The sequence below is a fragment of the Manis javanica genome, chromosome 17 (assembly GCF_040802235.1).
Source record: "Manis javanica isolate MJ-LG chromosome 17, MJ_LKY, whole genome shotgun sequence".
NCBI lineage: Eukaryota > Metazoa > Chordata > Mammalia > Pholidota > Manidae > Manis > Manis javanica.
The window spans coordinates 60498354-60517108 of NC_133172.1; the positions used below are offsets into that span (position 1 = coordinate 60498354).

At 48.7% G+C, this 18755-nt stretch overlaps 1 protein-coding gene across 3 annotated transcripts; it reads left to right on the plus strand.

Annotated features, from left to right (window-relative positions):
- The first annotated feature begins 16 nt into the window (after window positions 1-16).
- DNAAF1 (dynein axonemal assembly factor 1) lies at window positions 17-18590 on the plus strand. Of its 3 annotated transcripts, XM_017644412.3 has the most exons (12): window positions 30-325; window positions 2209-2344; window positions 2791-2882; window positions 4545-4766; window positions 4855-5021; window positions 6717-6838; window positions 9753-9898; window positions 11546-11788; window positions 14583-14686; window positions 16186-16242; window positions 17098-17446; window positions 18256-18590. In XM_017644412.3, the coding sequence occupies exons 1-12, from the start codon at window positions 202-204 to the stop codon at window positions 18342-18344; spliced, it is 1851 nt and encodes a 616-aa protein (XP_017499901.3). In that variant the 5' UTR covers window positions 30-201; the 3' UTR covers window positions 18345-18590. The 3 variants fall into 3 exon arrangements, with proteins under 3 accessions (XP_017499902.3, XP_036849723.2, XP_017499901.3); XM_017644413.3 differs by lacking the exon at window positions 2209-2344 and having other exon boundaries at window positions 17-325; XM_036993828.2 differs by lacking the exon at window positions 16186-16242 and having other exon boundaries at window positions 29-325.
- Window positions 18591-18755: the final 165 nt, after the last annotated feature.

Genomic DNA, 18755 nt, shown 5'->3' on the forward strand with positions numbered 1-18755 from the left:
CGCCCGACGTGCTGCCTACCCGAGTGCGCGTGCGCGACGGTTGCCGTGGAAACAGGGAAGCGTTAGGCCGCCAACCGAGCAGGCACAGGTGGCCTGCGCGGAAGAAAAGCGGGCGCTCCCTTGTCCGGCTGTGGGCCGCAGCGATCGCCCAGGACCGGGCTTCCCCACTGCTACTCGGTGTTTCGTGTTTCTGGAATAAGCATGCACCCCGAGGCCTCGGAGCCTGTGGCGGACCGGGCGGCGGAGCAGGACGGCGCGCAGGAGCAGGGCGTGGAGGAGTCGGCTGGCGATCACCAGGACGCAGGCCTGGGAGCCCGCAAGGAAGGTGCGGACCTCCGCCCGGGACGCTGAGGGGGCAACGGGCTGTGCCGTACCGCGCACGGATCTTCCCAGCCGGCACTAAAAATAATAGTAACGGTAGCGGCCCAGACCGTTTACACTAAGGCGTGCCCAGCACGCGCCGCACTTGAGCCATACGCCCGCCCTCTGCGGTGGGCACTCCTCTCGCTATTTCATACAGGGGAAGAAACTGAAACTTAAAGAGTCCGTAGAACTTGCTCCAAACCGATCACCCTCAGCCAGTCAATAGCAGAACAGACTCACACCCGGACTCTGAGGCCCGGAGTCCAGGCCCTTACCTAACTCACCATTCTCCCCACCTCCCAACTTTTTAATGTTATGAATGTAACCCTTTATTGTTATCACCATGTAAGATCAAAGGTTCTCTCCCTTTCTAGACTGCAGGCTATGTTGGGGCAGAACATCCTGATTTTGCACACAGTGTCCAGTCCAATGTCTGACCACAGTAGAGAGGGAATGAAGAGCTGGTGGTTCTGGGGTCGGCGGGTGACTCCCCAACAAAGTTTCCCAGAATGGGCTTAGAAGACGGACTCCACCCTCTGCTCCCATTCGGCTTGGGGACCTAAGGGAAATATTTTAATGATTAGATAAATTACTTGATTTGTTTCATTTTTTGAACCCAGTCAACAAATATATCTTAAGCATCGACTGTCCAGGCAAGCCCTGTATGACGAAGCCATGTTCTTTGGAAAGACAGACTTTGGAGCCATTCCTGGTGGGTTCAATTGGCAGCTCTGCAACTCGCCAGCTTTACAGCTGTTGGTCCAGAACTTAACCTTCCTTTGGGGCAGCTTCCTCATTTGCAAGCAGGGATAATTATAATTAGAGTTTCTGGCATACAGCGGGCCATGAATAAGTGGTAGTTCTTGTTATTAATATAATCAGTTATTATGTATATATTGAACACCTATTCTTTATTTGGTCTCTCATGGCTCCAGTGGGAAATGGGGAAGTGCAAGACACAGTCCCATACACGGAGTTCAGTAGCCCACAGGCACACTCAGCAGCAGCCAATGGCCCTTGCGATAAAGTGCATTTGCACTGGCCAATTTTAATGGGCCTTTAAAAAAACAAGTGCATTTGAATGGGCTCATTTTCTTTTCACCAAAGATGTTTTCACTGTTTCTTTTCCTGTGATCTTTCTTTTGAAGAAAGGACAGAAAATATTGTAACAAACACCCATGTTTCACCACCAAGAATTGAAAATGATTACCATTTTATCATATTTCTTGAAGTCCTTTTTAAATTACAGAAATAAAACAGTTCAATAGATATGTAATAACGTTGATGTTCCTTTTGCCCTCCACCCTCCAACTCTCAGTCCTATTCTTGTCTCCAGAATTCTGTATGGATTCTTTCAGTCACTCCTCTCTACACACATATTACATGTCCTTAAACAATGAATAGCACTGGTTTGTGTGTTTTTAGTTTATATAAATGGTATACTGACCTTATTATGGAACTTGCTTTTTTCTCTCCATACATGTTTCTGAGAATGGTCCATACTGATGGAGGTAGTCCCAGGGCATTCTTTTCCAAGGCAGAATAATCCATTATTTAATTTAACCAAGTCCCTATGGGTGGATGTTTGCATTGTTAACAGTTCTTGGCTGTAACAAATAATGCAGAAAGGAATATCTTTGTACATGTCTCCTAATGCTCCTCTACAAGAGTTTTTATAGAGGCGCTATCTAGAAATGAAATTTCAGTAGTCCTTCTCAATGCCTTAAAAACTGTTAAGTTAAACAGTACTGGTGTACCAAACTGAAAGTGGGCAATAAGTTGGAATTGGGAGAATTTTTTGTGTACATTTCTTGATGTTTACAGAACCAACCTCTTATCTTACAGAAATTAATGACCCTAAAGAAACGTGTATAGGTCCTCCTGATACATCCTCCCAAAGCAAGCAGAAACAGAGCGGTGATGGCAGGCCGCATGGTCAGTTAGCACACCAAAGAGATGACAAGGAGGATCACAGCCCCAGGTATCATAGCTCACGTTTACCAAGGAAGGTAGATGCTGTGATCACCTCTTTGTACAGAGAAGGAAATTGAGGCTTATGGAGATTAGTCAGCCTGATGTCTGGGAATTTGTAGCGGAGTCAGGGCAGCAGTGCTTCTGATGGCACAGCTAACCACCACCTATTCAACTTTAATGCCAAACCTGGAAAGGGAGACATCAGTGGTTCATGATGAAACTGTTTAAAGTATTTTTATTAAAACATGCATTGCAATTTTTAAGAATGCTAAAACTAATGATACTGGATGAGGCCCCGAAAGCCATATATATTTTAAGAACTTAAAATAGCTATCAGGCATATAGGATGTTGTAGAATCTGGGGAAGGAATGGAAGTGGTAAAGAATTTTTAGAATATTTTTGATAGATGACAAATTGAAATAAATTTCTTGCTCATGTTTTTCATTTAACAGAATGACTAAAAGTTTCCTACAAAAACTCTGCCAGCAACACAAGCTTTATATTACCCCGGCATTGAACGATACACTGTATTTACACTTCAAAGGTAAGGGACCTGGTAGTTGAGATGTCTCACATCAGGTGGAATGCCCTCATGATCTAAGAAATTACATGGGTCACCCAGAGTTCTCAACTTACATTTGAGCAGGAATTTCAGACATTGATGGAGATCTATGGAAAAGCAATAATATTCCTTTGAAGAAAAAGTCTTACCTGACTGGAGTTTATAAAGGCAGCGACTGACTAGACAGATACAAGGGAAACACAGTGGTATGTCTTAAAGGACTCATGATTTTTTTCAAACCAGAAAGCCCATCGTAAACATTTTGTGTGTGGGAGGAATGTGTTGTGAAGGATGAAGACTGATGTAGAAAACAAAGGATGGGAGGCTTGTGCCTCTCAGAATGGAGGGTATGAACAGTGGCATCCTGGGGCTCAGGGAAGATGTCAGTCACTCCTACAACCTTAAGCTGAGGGTCATAGAGCTGCTCCTTGCGATGATAAAGAGGAGTCGGCCGAGTCTGGTAGGGCCAGCCTGCTTCATCGGTCGGTCATCTGTGTGGTCGTTAGTTTGGCCGGTAAATGTTTACTGAGAGTCTTCTGTGGCCTGGCACACGCTCTGTGCTGAATACGGAGATGGCTATGGTGAAGGTACCTTTGGTGTCCTGCAGGCTGGGGCAGCCCCTGTGAGGAACACCATGCCAGGAGGGTCTGTGAAGGGCTCCAGCAACCCAAATACCTTAAAGGTTTGCAGTAACTCCTGACTGGTCTCACCTCCACTTGACCTCCAAATTCTCCACTCAATGTCTAGGTGGTAGCAGTGAATAAGACAGCCTAAAAGGGCAAGATTTAAGAAGAAAAGGACCCAGTGAATTGGACTAAGTAGAAAGAGTCAGAGAAGCAGAAGAACTGGGGAGACGTGCCTATTTTTTACCTACCACTGTATATCAAATTATCCCCAAACTTCACAACTTAAAACAAATTCATTATTTGATACTGCTTCTGTCAGCCAGGAATCTGGGAATGACTTTGCTGAGTGGTCTGGCTCACCACTGACATTATAATTTCTTAAAACTTTTCCAGACAAAATAAATAACTTATTTTAAGTTTTCATAATAGATGAATCATGAACTACAAATTGATAATGAGTTACTAAAGGAAACAAAAATGTTTGTTTTCCTAATCCTAAATTTGCCTTACAACAGTGAAAAATAAAACAAGACCCACAGTTTGCATGACCTTCCGGCTTAGCTGGATATTGGCGCTCAGAGCATCACTTCACTAGGCTCTCTGTGTCCTTTTCTTGTCCCTGCTTTCCTCTGGCTCACTTCGGGCGGGTCACCCCTCACCTCACCCTCTCTCAGCCATGAAGGGAAGGTGGCCCCTGCTCGATCTTACCAGGCCGGCAATTCCAGCAGAAAGGCCACCTCTTTCCAGTGGAGCCAGCAAAGCTCCCCAGCATTCAGCAAAGTCAGCCCTACTGAGCTAACTGTGACCAGCCCGGAGTGAATCGTGAATTGCTGTGACTCTGATTGGCCACTCAGAGAGCTATAGGGTGGGGTCAGGAGAGGGAGATTCCTCGAGGCAAAGGGGCAGCAGTGCTACTCGAGGAAGGAGGTGTGGATGCCACACAGGTAGGCAAAACCAAGGTGACCTGGGGCCTCTGCGTGTGCGGAGGACCTGACCGAACGCTGCCTGCCCCTGCTAGGTTTCGATCGCATCGAGAACTTGGAAGAGTACACGGGGTTGCGCTGTCTCTGGCTAGAGTGCAACGGCATACAGAAAATCGAGAACCTGGAGGCCCAGACGGAGATGCGCTGTCTCTTCCTGCAAGTGAACCTGCTTCATAAAATTGAGAACCTAGAGCCTCTGCAGAAACTGGATGCTCTTAACCTCAGCAACAATTACATCAAGACCATCGAAAACCTCTGTAAGAGCCCCCAGGGGCCTTCCCTTGGGGGAGGATCTAAGAGTTCCTTATAGGATCACTGCTTACTTCTGCTGACCTGGCCTTCCAGCCTGCCTGCCCTTCCTGAACACACTCCAGATGGCCCACAATCATTTGGAGACTGTGGAGGACATCCAGCATCTAAAGGAGTGTCCGAAGCTTTGCGTGGTTGACCTTTCCCACAATAAGCTGAGTGATCCCGAAATCCTGAGCATTCTGGAGAGCATGCCTGACTTGGTAAAACGCACGTACACAAAGCTTACCTTCTTCTATGTCCTTTAGACACCATATCTCTCTTCTCTTTCCCCTCCCTCCCTTCCTCCCTCCTTTCCTCTTGGTATTTTCAGCTGGAATATCTTAAGTTGCCAGATGCCATGTCATCTCACCCACAAATATTTCAGGGTGCATCTCTGGCAGATAAGGACCTTTTTAGCACAGTCACGATACTATTATTATTATATCTAAACTATTATAATAGTTTGCTGCAATAATGAAACCATGTTAACATACCCAGTCCATGTACAGTTTTCCCTGTTTGTCTCAAAAATGGGCTTGGACTGTTGCGTTGTCTACTTCCACACCAGATCCATTATTCGTCTCTCAAATTTCTTGATCCATCACATTCCCCTTCCCTGCTTTTCCCTCCACCCCATTAATCTTTCGGAGAGACTAGATCCTTTCTCTGGGTGTTGGCCACATTCTGATTTGGTTGGTTCCATCCTCATGGTGTCATTTAACATGTTCCATTGCACCCATATTTCTTATAAAATGATAGTGGAGCTGGAGGCTTGATGGGATCCAGGTTCAATGTTTAACTTTGAGGTGAGCTGTTACATCACATCACGGGGTAGGTAACATATGGCTGCCAAACTTTAAGATTGATTGGGGTGTTCAGGGGTCGTCAGCCTGATCCAGTCATTACGAAGCCCCCCATCAGCCTTTCTCCAGTTGTTTCAGCAGCCACTGGTGAGCATCACCTGCGTGCATTGTTTCATTCTGAGTTGTACAACAGTCATATTCTGATTTTTGTATTCCTTCTGCATTTATTAGCTGTAATGCTTCTACAAAGAGGAACTTTCCCTCATCAACTAGTGGTTTTAAAGTCTCCACACAAATGGGCCCTGCAGGATCTGCCCCCGTGGCATTGCACTCCTGCCACACCAGCCCCCACAGGATAGGCCACAGGACAATAGGAAGAGGATGGCAATGGCTGTGCAAGATCGAAGATGCGAAATATTAAACTAACTCGTTTCCAATGCATTTATTTTCTCCAATAACCAAAACCACTTTAGATATGAAAAGTGTTTCATCAGTTTAGTCACACTGATTTTAAAGGCCTCATCCACGTCTTGCCTAGCCCTTCACCTCCTTTGGGTGTCACAGGCTGGAGAGGAGGTGACGACGTTTAAAGATAGGGGGATGGCACAGTGTCCTTTGTCTTTCCTGGTCCCCACCTGACATCCAGGAGATTTGTAAGCCTGGCAGCAAGGCCCTTGGGCTAGATAAACCTGTACATTCCACCCTTTTCCCTTTTAAGGCACTACTTCTTATCTGTCTAGCCTCTACATAGTTTCCTTAAAGTGGGTCCTGGCTGGGATGGAAAGCAAACAATCAGACTGAGATGAATTTCAGTAAAAGAGATTGGGAGCAAAACAAATGCAATCGCTATACATGGCAAAGGCCTTGGGGAATTTTCCAACATTTCCGGAAGAACAGTGAGATTTGGGATCAGAAGTGAAGTCACCGGAAGGGCTGTTCAATTACCAGGACAGTTCCGAGGACACAAAATCAAGGCAAACCTTCTTAGCTTCTCTGTAAAGCCAACAGTTCACCATGCTGGCACTTCGTTTTTATTTATCTATTCTCAGAGCACAGCACATATAAAATATTTTAATCACATCCATTTTTAGTAATTTGTCTGTGTGCTTACAGCGTGTGCTGAATTTGATGGGAAACCCAGTCATTAGAAATATCCCTAATTACCGAAGGACAGTCACCGTTCGGCTAAAACATTTAACATACCTGGATGACAGACCAGTTTTTCCAAAGGACAGGTAAGGAAGAAAAAAGCCTTTTGAGTACATTTTTAACTTACAATAGCTGAGCACGCTTAATATTAAACTTTTTTAAATTCCTGATTTTTGAGCATTTTCACACATGAAATTCTTAGGAAATAGATTTAATGGCTACATAGCTGTTTATAATAGCACACTCCCTATTTTGGGACACTTGTTCATAGATTTTGTTCATAATTCTTTAAGAACTATCTGTGTGTTTCAGTCTCTGACTTCATTGCTGAGTATTTCATTAGGGTGGGATTTTAGGAGTTGTATTATTGGATTAAAGACTGTGGTTTGAGCCTTTTTAAATGCACTTACAATTATTTTAAAACTGTTTTTTAGGAAGTTTGTAGCAGTTTATAACTTCACCAGACACAGCCTCAGCCTTGCAAAAAAATCTTTGCCGGGTTGATTGATGAGTGAAGGTCGTGACTCATTTTAAACTGCATTTTTGGAAAACCGATGGCATTAGTCATTTTTACCGTCGCTGTGGGACATTCGTGTTTCCTCCTCTGTGAGCCCTCCATTCAGGACTTCTCCCAGTTCCCTTTGGAGAGTTTTTATTGATTCATAGACTCCTTTTATATTAAGAATCTTGAACCAGGGACCGATGGGTGTGTTGTCACTACTTTTATCAGTTTTTAAGTTAACTTTTAATTTAGGTCACTATTCATTCTGATTTATTTATTCTAATAAAACCTCAGTCATGTGGACTGTGTAGAGGGAGGTGCAATCTGAATTTTGAATTTTCAACATTTGAAAAGAAATGTAGCTGCTAACATGTCTTTAAACTCACACATTAAAGTCAGACTACTAAATATGTCCAATAGAAGTGAGACCCCCTACTCTGACAAGGTGAGAAAAAATTCTGGGAAGTTGGGCAGATGGGCCCAGTTCCGTGGGGCAATGGGGACCGGTGGAGCCTGCAGACTGACTTCAAAGCCCAGCCCTGCGGCTGCCAGTTACATTCCCTTGGGCAGGTCACTCACCTCCTGACCTCCCCTTCCGCACCTGGAAAGTGGGGACCACATCTACTGCAGGGTCCCTGTGGGGACCTGTGAGTAACATGTGGGGCTTGAGCAGGTACTGAGCTCATGAGAGGAGGGTGAGAACAGCTGTCCCTGAGGTTCTGAGCCCCACCCCAGAGCCGTGCTGATGAGAGAAAAGTCTAAACAGAGATATACGCCATACCCTTCACAGCGAGACCCCTGACCTGTACAGTGCAGCACGGCTCTGGTTCAGAAGTCAGGTTCACCTGGCTCGAGTCCTGATTCCACCACCCACGAGCTGTACCCCATCGGGCACCTGCCTGGGGTGCTCTCCACAGGCGTTTGCAGGTGTCTGCTTACCTGTCATCTCAGGATTTCCAGGACTGAACACCCTAAGGAGCACCTCTTCCCCCTGGTGTCTCCTTAGCCTAATTTCTTTTTTAGCACACATCAGCCTCTGACATACGTGTTTCCTCACTTGGGCCTGTCTTTCCCCATGAAAGGGCAGCTCTAGCAGAGTGAGCAGTGGCGCCTCTCACATCACCTGCTGTGTCCCCAGCCCCTGGAACAAGTCCGCCTTTTTAAAGTGGACAATTCAAAGTTTTCAGTATATTCACAGTCATGCAACCACCACCACTGAGTTCTAGCATATTTTCATCACCCCCGTAAGTAACCTTACTCATTAGGAGCACTCCCCACCTGCCCTTCCCCAGCCCCTGGCCATCGTGAATCTACTTCCTGTCTCTATGGATTTGCCTCTTCTGGACATGCCATTTACATGGAATCATACAATATGCGGTCTTTTGTGTCCGGCTTCTTTGCCTCAGCACAATACTTCCAAGGTTCATCCACACTGCAGCGCGTGTCCTTAATCCATTCCAAAATAATAACGAAAATAATATTTCATTTGGAAATGCCACGTTTTATTTACTCATCAGTTGATGGACACTGGGGTTGTTTGCACTTTGGGGCTACTACTGTCAATAATGCTGCCGTGAATATTCACGTGCAGGCTTTTATGTAGACATCTGTTTTCACCTCATTTGTGTAAATACTTAGGAGCATGCTTGCTGGTTTATATGGTAGGAGTATGTTTAGCTTTATAATTGCCAAACTGTCTTCCAAAGTGGCTGCACCACCTTGTGTTCCCACCAGCAATGAATGAGAGTTCCCGTGGCTCCATAGCCTCACCAGCACACAGCGTGGCCAGTGTTTGGATTTTAGCCAGCCCAATAGGGCAATGCGGTGTCTCATTGTCTCAGTTTGTAGCTCCCTGAGGTCACGTGATGTTGAGCTTGTTTGCCATCTGCCGATCTCCTTGGGGGGAGGTGTCTGAATCTTTCACCCACTTTTAAAAAATTGTGTTTTTTAATTTTTATTTTTGAGTTTTAGTAGATCTCTGTATGTTTTGGCAACAAGCTGTTTATTAGTTATCTTTCTTGCCAATATTTTCTCCCAGTCCATAGCTTGTCTTTTCGTTCTTTTAACCTTTGCCCATTTAATCTGCCTTGTCTTTGCTCTTTGTGCCAATGAGCTGTACAAGTTCTTTATATATTCTAGATACAAGTCCCTTATTCAGTACATGATCTGCAAATAGTTTCTCGATTATTTATGGTATTCTTTGCATTATTCCAAACCTTTTTAATTTTCATGGAGTACAATTTCTCTATTTTTTTTTTTTTGTCAACTTATGCTTCAGGCATCATATCCAGAAGGCTTTGCAAACTATTAGACTTTAAAGATCGAAAATGCACATGTGTCAACTCTTCTCCTTGCAGTCACATGACCCATATGCCTTTAGCTTGACTTTGGGGAACATGAGCAAGTTTGGTCAGATAGAATATGTTTTGAATTTACTTTTTACTTGTGAAAACGCAAACCTCTCTCCACTTTGTTTCTTTTTTTATCCTCCTAAACAGAGCTTGTGCAGAGGCCTGGGCTCAGGGAGGGCTCACGGCTGAGAAAGAGGAGAGGCAGCTGTGGGAAAGCAGAGAGCAGAAGAAGATCAGAGACAGCATCGAGGCCCTGGCGATGATCAGGCAGCAGAAAGAAAGGCAGGAGAGAGGTACGAGCCTAGGTCCCCACCCTAGACGAATAAGCACCCAGAGCTCCATTCAGACTAGAAATCTGGGCTGACAAACTCGCTCTCTTTCATCTCTGGAGCTTTCATTTTGTGACCATTTGCTTACATACCTGCAGATCCATCTGCCCTTGGCCTCACCCACCTGCCAAGATCAGTGAAAAGCCCCAACACTTCCGTGCAGCTTCCGAACAGGTCTAGTGATTCAGACACAATTTGTTCACATACACGCAGGTGGAGCACACAGACACTGTCGAGGATCCAGACAGAGGGGGAGCCTACAGTTCGCTGGGGAGGCAGAGAGGAGCACCAGATGCCCATATTGGGAATTAAGTTGTGAAATGGGCAGTCATATAAGCTTAGCTGAGTTGGGTGAGATCATATCAAGAAGGGCCTTGAAAACCAGCCTTGACGTGGCTGGTGACTGGAAGTCATGGGCTATGAAGAAGATGAGTGTTGTGGAGACCATGGCAGTGGCATGAGCTTGGAGGTGGGCACTGTAGGATAAAGGTGAGGGAGAAGGTTGGCCTGCCCTTGGGGTGTCTCAGGGAGCTGCAGCCCCAGAGATTTGCGTGATTTCCATGAAAATCACCACAGAAAAGCATGGAGGCCCTTGATCTTTCTTCTCATTGAGATGAAATTCACATCAATCAAATGAACCATTAAAATCCATAAAAATCAACCATTTTAAAGTAGCATTTAGCACATTCACGATATTGTACAATCAGCAACTCTAGTTACAAAACATTTCCATTCCTCCAGAATAAAACCCTATACCCATTAGCAGTGACTCCCTCTCCACACTTCCCCGATCCTCTGGACATTCTGTTTACACGGGACCATATAATAGGAGGCATTTTGCACCTGGCTTCTTTCACTCAGCATGTTTTTGAGCTTCCTCCACGTTGTAGCAAGATCAGTCTTCATTCCTTTTTATGGCCGCCCTTGACAATTTGTTCATTCTTCAGGGTGGCTGCACAGCCTCCTCTGTGGCGTACAGCACACACAGAAAACGTATACATGCCCAAGTAATAACTCAGTTACAGGGGGAACCACGCAATATTTAGTGTGGTGTCTCCTGGCTTCTCATGAGAGCAACACATTTTTAATAGAAAAATGATATAATTGTAGTGCTTTCTGCCTACTGTTTGGAATTAGCATAATACATTTTCTATAAAATAGACTTTCTCCTAAGCATGTTTTTTTCTTTTTCCCAACTTTTTATTTTGACATTTTTCAAATTTTCAGGAAAGCTTAAAGAACAGTAAGATAAACAGTTGTATTGTGCCCACTAAGGTGGGACGGTTTTTAACATTTTGACACACTGACACTTTCCCGTTGTGCTGAACCATCTGGAAGTGCAGGCAGACGTCCCGAAGCCCACCTACTCCAGTGTCTCCTAAGAACCCCTGCGGGGTGTCTTGGTGGCTCTGTCCTGTTCCAGCCCACGACTTGCTAAGCGACCCCTCTTGCGGACAGGCAGCTCCGATCATTCGGGCCTGTGCGCACCTTGATGGACATCGCGACGGGCAGTTCTTGGCTGTGACCCTGCCGGTCCCCGGGCTCCCTCTCAGCCTTTGGCTGCGGGTCCCCGGGGACGTTCCGCCTCCCTTGCGCTCCTCTCCCGTTCAGGGGAGGGGCCCGCGCCAGACGGGAAGGCGGACCGGGACGCCGGAGCGGCGGGGAAGGCAGGGCCTCGAGAGGACCCAGGAAGGCGGCAGAAAATGCAGCTGTTCGTGGAGGAAGGCCTCGAGGCCAGGGACGAGCTGCTCCCGGAAAAGCCGGGTCCGGCGGAGGAGCGGCCGGCGGATGCGCACGGAGGGGCCGATGGGCCGGAGCCAGCGGGCGCCGCACAGCCGGCAGCCGCCCTGGAAGGTAAGGCGCGTGGGAAGCCGCCGCGGCACCCGGGCTGCTGTGCCCCCTGCGGCCGGCCGGTGGTCTTCCGCCCCGGAAGGTGAGCCACGACTATGCCGCATCGGAGTCCCATTAAACAAGGTGAGAAGAAAAGGCTGAGAACACACTGTTGTAATGAACCCACTATGTCCAAAATATAATAATGCAGATACTGTAAAGTTCTGAATGAGATGCTTTGCTTTCTGTGGCACTAAGTTTTCAAAACCCAGCGTGTATTTGGCACAGCACATTCTCAATTTGGAAACTAACTTCCCAGCCATTCAAGTGTAGTCCCACAAAAGGAGCGAGTTGCTTTATACTGCTCAGTTTTTAAAGTTAAATTAATTAAAAATAAAAACAATTAAATAAAACTAAAAATGCAGTTCTCAGGAGCTTGGGCTGCACTCCAGGTGCACAGCCAGACACTGACACAGCCAAGCCCAGACATGGCTGTGGCTGCCATAGTGGGTGACACAGATCTAGGACAAGGAGCCCCTGGCAGGTTCTAGCCAAGTTCCTTGGGTCTTGCCGACTAACATAAACCCAGGACTCACTGGGGTCGCCGTCCTATTGCTGTGTTATTGGTGAGGGTGAGCCAGACCTGGACCATGCCGTCTGGAGGGCCTTGGCTGACGGAGAACGTTGTCCTCAGCTTGAGCAGCAGTTGGGGTCTGTTTGGGGAGTTGAGCTGGCCTGGCCCAGGACAAAAGGTCCCCAGAACGAAGGTCCCCATGTCTGGGAGAGACTGAGAAGTAACCTGTTCTCCACAGCACCGAGGACGCCAGCCAGGCAAGGGCTCATCTTCAGAGCAGCTGGTGCATGGCTGTAGCTGGGAAAGAGGTTTATCCAGCACACGGGGGTGCTCTGAGAGGGCCGACTTCCAGGCCACATCTTGTTCAGCCTTGGCAACTGCCCTGAAAGGCAGTTGCCATCGTCATTACCCCATTTTATGGAGTTGGAAACTGAGATTCAGAGAAGTGAAATAATTCTCTCCAAACCACAGAGCAAGCCAATGGCAGAGGTGCGGATTGAGGCCCATCTGCCTCGGACTGAGTCTTGCATCACCGCCATCAGCCCTCCTCTACCGCTCGTACCTCTGCTTTCTGCCCCCCACCTTTCTGCCTGAGCCCCCCTCTGCATGTCCCAGGTCCTGAAGTGAACTGGGTTCCCAGGTCCTGGGTTTTCAGAGCAAGAGGCCTGACTTCCACCTCAACTGAAGGCACTCAACCCCAGGGAAAGGCAAATCCCAGTAAAAATCATGTTTTTAAAACTTACTTTCCCAGTTACCTTTCTTGCATGAGACATGGTCTTTCCTTGCAAGTAACGAGACCTTAGTGGAGGACAGAGAAAATGAGAGACAGTTTGACCAGCTTCACTGGACTTCCTCTGCAAGTGCTGAGATCTTGCCATGGAACCAGGAACCAACGATGGTTGCCTGAGAAGCAGTCAGGACTCAGATGCTCTAATGAGTCTAAATCTCAGGGCAGGAGGACACACCACGTGAGTGCTTGCCACAGTGGAAACAGACATTTCCAACTCTTCAATAACACTGTCTCTGGGAGAGCTTTAGCTCCTTTCCTGTGGTCGCCAGGATGGTACAGAGATGATCAGTGTCTCACTAGAGCACACTGTGTGCAGACATGACAGTGCAGTTTCTAGACGGGCACCCGGAGGTCAAACCCAAGTCCAGCACCTTGGATGCCCCCGGGGCAAACCACAAGCCTCTCTGAGCCCCATTCAGCCCCTGAAATGGGGACGATCTCTGACAGGGACTGAAGGAGGGAACCTAAGCAATGCAGCTGACAGTTGCTCACCTCTTTCCCACTGCACCGTCTCCCGAAGTAAAATAGAGCCTAAGCAGACGGGTGTTTGGAAGCAAGCAGACTTGGTAGCAGCCTTAAGTACAAGCTCCTAACAGCTGACTGGGAGGTTGAGACCACAGTGCCGTGAACAAGGCAGGGGTGCGGGAGGATGGGCTGCTGAGAGGGAAAGCAGCTGTGGTTGTAATTAGAAGTTCCAAATTTAAGAGGCCACAGGAGGCCCCGTGCGGAAGCCCACGGCAACTGGGCCTTGTGGGTGCAGGTTGAGGGGGTTGCTGCAGTGTGGGCCCAGCTCAGCCACAACAGCATCTGTTTCCATGTTTCATCCTTTACTGGTGCCCACAGTGGCCTGGCCAGTCCTCAGCGTATAGATACACTGGACCCGTGTGTGATGAGGAGAGTTGGGCCATGAACTCCTAATCGCTGGAGCTGCAAGGCTGAGCAGAGAGCAGAGGACAGGACCTGAGGATACGGCCTTGGGAACCTTGAAAAATGGGTGCCTGGAGGAGGGACAGGAGCCCCACCTCTATTCCAGTCTCCAGGCAACCTTGAGATTATTGACAGGTGTTCCTGGCCCTGTTTGGGGGCGAATACCCTGAGGGCACAGGCCACCCAAGGGAGTGGTGGGCTCACCCCTCCTGGGCACAGCTGTCACCTGCCTGCCAGCCACCCAGTTGGCCTTTCTTGGTCTCCCCGCCCATCAGCCAGACCTTTCCCAAGGCTCCAGGCTCCATCCATCTCCAGCTTCTGGGACACCTGGGACCAAGCTTTCCTTTCAGACACACCCCATCCTCACGTGGGGACCCTTGCGGCGTCTGTCACGGGGGCCGGCCTCAGACCTGGAGGGTGTGCTCTTCCTCCGCTTTTGGAATTCACCTCAGCCTTGGGCTTGACAGTCTGACCACTGTGTATAAAACTAACTCCAAGATTAATAACTTCTTGTTATTGTTCCTTAGAATCTACCCCCCTGAGTGTGGCCCTTGAGCATGCATTCGGTGCAGAACTTGATGGAGATTTGGAAACCACTAAACTGGAGATGAAGGAGAAGCTCTTCATCGATGTATGTAAATAGCTGCATGCGAAGATAGCTACCTGCTTTAGAGCTGGTATCCTATCAGATCCAAACCTTCAGTCTTTGCCACCCAAAGTGTGGTCCTTGGACAGCAGGCTTGGCATCCTCTGGGAGCTGGTTAGAATATGAATCCCAGGCCCTACACAGACCTACTGATGAGAATCTGCATTTTAAAAAGATCTTCCCCAGGTGGTTCATACATGTGCACATTCAAGGCTGAGAAGTGCTGGCCCAAATGATTCCCCTTGAACTATGTCTACAAACTCTTGATTTGTTCTCCCTGAAGAAGTCACACTGCTAGCTAGCCTTATGTAAACCGCCGAGAGATTTTATCATCAGAGCCTCTAGTCCACAGCCAGCTGCCCGGCCTCTCGCTGCCCCCGGCTTCCTGATGTGACTGTCCAGCATCCTGTTCCCTGGGGGTGGTTCAGTGAGGGGCTGTCTGACCTTATGACTGATCATGGCCTTGACAACGTCCCTCCTCCTGGAAGCTCTTCCTGCATTGGTAATAGTTAGAAACGCTTTAGCCCAGGGGAATGGGCTCCAGGGGAATTCACACATTTTGTCACAACCCCCAGGAACTGCACTTTGGTGTGGGGCAGGGAGTAGGGGGGCTTCTCTCATACCTTTAGCCTCACACCCGGTGGGCAAGCTGGTGCTGTTTGCTCCCCCAGGTCAGCCCTCTTATCTGCCCTCATCGTGTGAGTTTAGACCCACATGCAGTACCTGGTCTGCCTCTGTCAACTTCCTTGATAAGCTTCTCTAGTGGTCAATTTTCAGAGTGGGATTCTAAACTGAACAATTAATTTCTAACATTTGAGAGCCAACTGTATACAGGACAGTTAATAGCTAATACTGTTCTTATTGTTGCCTGGCACTGTTCTAAACACGTTGCGTATTATTTCATTTACCTTCCAATAACTCTTAGAGGTAGGTGCTGTTAGCATTCCCATTTACAGAAGAGAAAATAGATAAACAAAGAGGTTAAGCAACCTGCCCAAGGCTACACAGCTAGTCGGCGGTGGAGCAGGAATACCAGCCCCGTCAGTGTGGCCCTGGAGTCCACGCCTGTAACCACACAATGCTCCTGCCCCACCTGACGGGCCGCTGCTGCAGGTGAAGAAACCGACACAACACAACACAGAAGCCCTCCCTGTTCGGGGAGATCCAGAATACAGTCCTTCTGTACCAGAGTCCTAAGACTAATTTGCACAGAGGGATGCATTTGGTTTGGGCCGCATCGTGTCCCCCAGACGGGCTGGCTGTGTGTCTCATGACAGTGTGAAGCAGGGTGAGTGTTCTTCAAACACACCTTGTAGATCACTTTCACTGATCAGGTCCAGATACTTGAAGTGTGCGCACGTGTGGCATGAGTGTGCATGGGGCTCCCCATTTCTCCCAGCTCACAGGACTGTGGGTGCCTATGTCCCTTCTATGCGACATTCAGCATTAGCCTCCTGCTGACACGGGCTCGCTTGCTTTTTCAGGACCTACCTGACTTGGAGGATATTGACACAGGCGAATCCTTGGAGGGCCAGGACAAGGTGATCACACACATTCTGCCAGTGTAATTCTGCTCTCACGTCTAGTCTTGTCATTTACAGTCCGACTCCTTAACGTGAAAGGATAATGCTCTTTGTGACGAGGCATCACACACCCCCATTTTCACCTTAGCAAAGGAAATGCTTTCTATTGCTTACTTCTTTAAGGTTTTATAAATAACCACTGGGTTTTCTTCAACAGATATTTCATCACTGGTTTTTAATAACTGTGCTGTACATAAGTGCCTGACAAGAGTTTTCCATCCTTCCGTTGTATTTTTATGTCCACCTTATGAAGGTCTGTACTATAGCAACAGACAGGGCAGGACAGGAGAAGCAGGAGGGAGAAGAGTGCACGGGCCTGACGGGACTTCTCCCAAACGGCCTGCCCCTCTGACAGCCTGTGTGCCACTCAGGAGGAGGACGTCCCACACTCCCTGGGCAGGAGCATCATCACAGGAAGGAGACATATGACAACCGTCCCCGAGGGGGCCTGGGTCCAGAGGGCTGGGGTGAGGCATATGCCAGCCAGAGGCCAAGGCTCAGGGAAGGGCCGACTGAGGCCCCGGAGGGTGTTGGTGTAGCCACAACAGGGTGGGCAGGGAGAGCGGCATGGACACCCAGCACAAGGCGGAAAGGAGTGTAGACTGGGCGTCCCGCTCACATGACTTGGAGGGCTCAGAGACGGCTCGCCAAGGGGTGTCTATCCTGAGGCACAGTGCTGGGCTCCCTCAGGCCTCTTTTGTACCCAGCAACGGAGTATTTTGTGATAGAGAAAAAAAGCAGAATTAACATTGTGCATTTCAGAATGACTTGTAAGATCAGAAATGTTCAAACACATCTTTTTTCTTTTACCAGATGTGTTTTCCAAAGATTACAGCCATCTCGAGCCTGAGTGATGACAGTGACCCTGAGCCAGACTACACCTCACTCCAGGGGCAGGAGAACACGGGCACAGACACCCTTTCAAACATATTCGCCATCTCCAAGGACACCTCACAGAAGACTGAGATGGCCTTTGCAGACATATTTAAGGCAGCAGCAAAGGATCTGGAAACTGAAGGTAGAGACACCAAGTCCCCGCGCCTGCTGATCCAGGAACTCAACGAGGACCCCTCAGGCGAGCCCCCCACCCACCAAAGGAATGCCACCCCAGCCCCTTCCAGCAAGGACAGGGACGGTGCCGGACTCCCATCCTCCCCTCCAGGTAATGCCCCCCCACCTTCAAGGTAACAGGGGCTGAAACTCTTAGACACTGGGGAAGTGAACCATTGACTGCCCAGATCCAGAGGGTAGCCAGCTGGGCCTTAGTGCCCTAAGAACTCCATGTCCTTGGACAGACCACGGAGGTGGCTGAGACCATGCTCCTAACTTTATGTCTCTAAGGCCACCGCTTGCTGGGTGTGGCCTGGGCTGCGAAGCCACAGAGCCGCCCCATTCCCAGGCGGGCAGGTCGGCATCCCCTGGGCTGCTTATGGCCACAAAGTCTCCCTCAGTGAGCCGGGAGACCCGAGTTTTCAGCCCCATCCTAGCCATCCCGATCCCTGGCCTTTCCAGACCATGGCTCCTAAGGGAGGGCGAGGACCTGATACCCCGGCTGGGAATATGGGACAAGGACCGGCTGAAGGTACGGAAACGGCTGAGGACCGAGGTGGTGCTGGTAGGAACAGTATCTAGAGCACCAGGCTGGATGGGACAAATGAAGCCAGGGGCTGACACATGGGTCAGCCAGGCACTGGGGCCCGTGAACATGGTAAGCATGACCAGGAGATGCCTAGGTAGCGAAGCTGGTTGGCGCTTCCTGGTAACAAGGGGAGCTGGGATACCTGCTCCAGCAATTGCCTGCCTTTGCCTATCTAGATTAGGGCATCTGCTGAACTTCCATGACTCCAGCTCTCATCCCACACCAGGATTCTGTCAACACCAGCTTGCGTGGCTGACTCATGGCCTGCAAGTGGGAAGAAACGAGGCCCATCACACTTCTCAAGAAACCGTTACCTTCCTTCCCCCATTTAGGAAACAGCACTGAAAAGACGGGGGTGCAGTCTGAGATGGAGCCCGAGGCGGGAGAAGACCGAGAGGACATCGCACTTGGCTTGGACTGAAGCCCAAGGTGGCACAGGGAGCCGGCAGCCGAGCCAGGCCTGATCCCAGCGGGTGCGGGCCTACCCTTTAGCTGGGCTCCCTTTCCTTCCAAAGACCTGGGGTTACTTGGTTGTCACAGGCCGGCAGGCGGCTCACCTCCCCCACCCACAGCCCCTGCAGGGGCACAGCTGGTCCCCAGGTATTGGTGGTCTGCCACCTGTAACCGCAAATGTCCCTGAGCATGATAAACACTTCAGTATCCACGAGTCCATGTGTCACTGGCTTATTCAACATCCATGAGTCACATGTGACTCATTTCATCAGGTACCCTAAGAACTATTCTTCTCTTCACGTGTGATTAGAGCTAGGGTGGGTCCTGATGTCCTGTGACATTTGGCAGAGCCTTCCAATGGAGCCACAGATATTGGAGG

What these genes read in the sequence shown, in the direction of transcription:
- DNAAF1 (XM_017644412.3), top strand. Translation starts at nt 202, where the DNA reads ATGCACCCCGAGGCCTCGGAGCCTGTGGCGGACCGGGCGGCGGAGCAG. An exon ending in GAAAGAAAGGCAGGAGAGAG is followed by an intron (nt 9,899 to 11,545) that starts GTACGAGCCTAG and finishes TCTCCCGTTCAG; the next exon opens with GGGAGGGGCCCGCGCCAGAC. An exon ending in AGGAGAAGCTCTTCATCGAT is followed by an intron (nt 14,687 to 16,185) that starts GTATGTAAATAG and finishes TTGCTTTTTCAG; the next exon opens with GACCTACCTGACTTGGAGGA.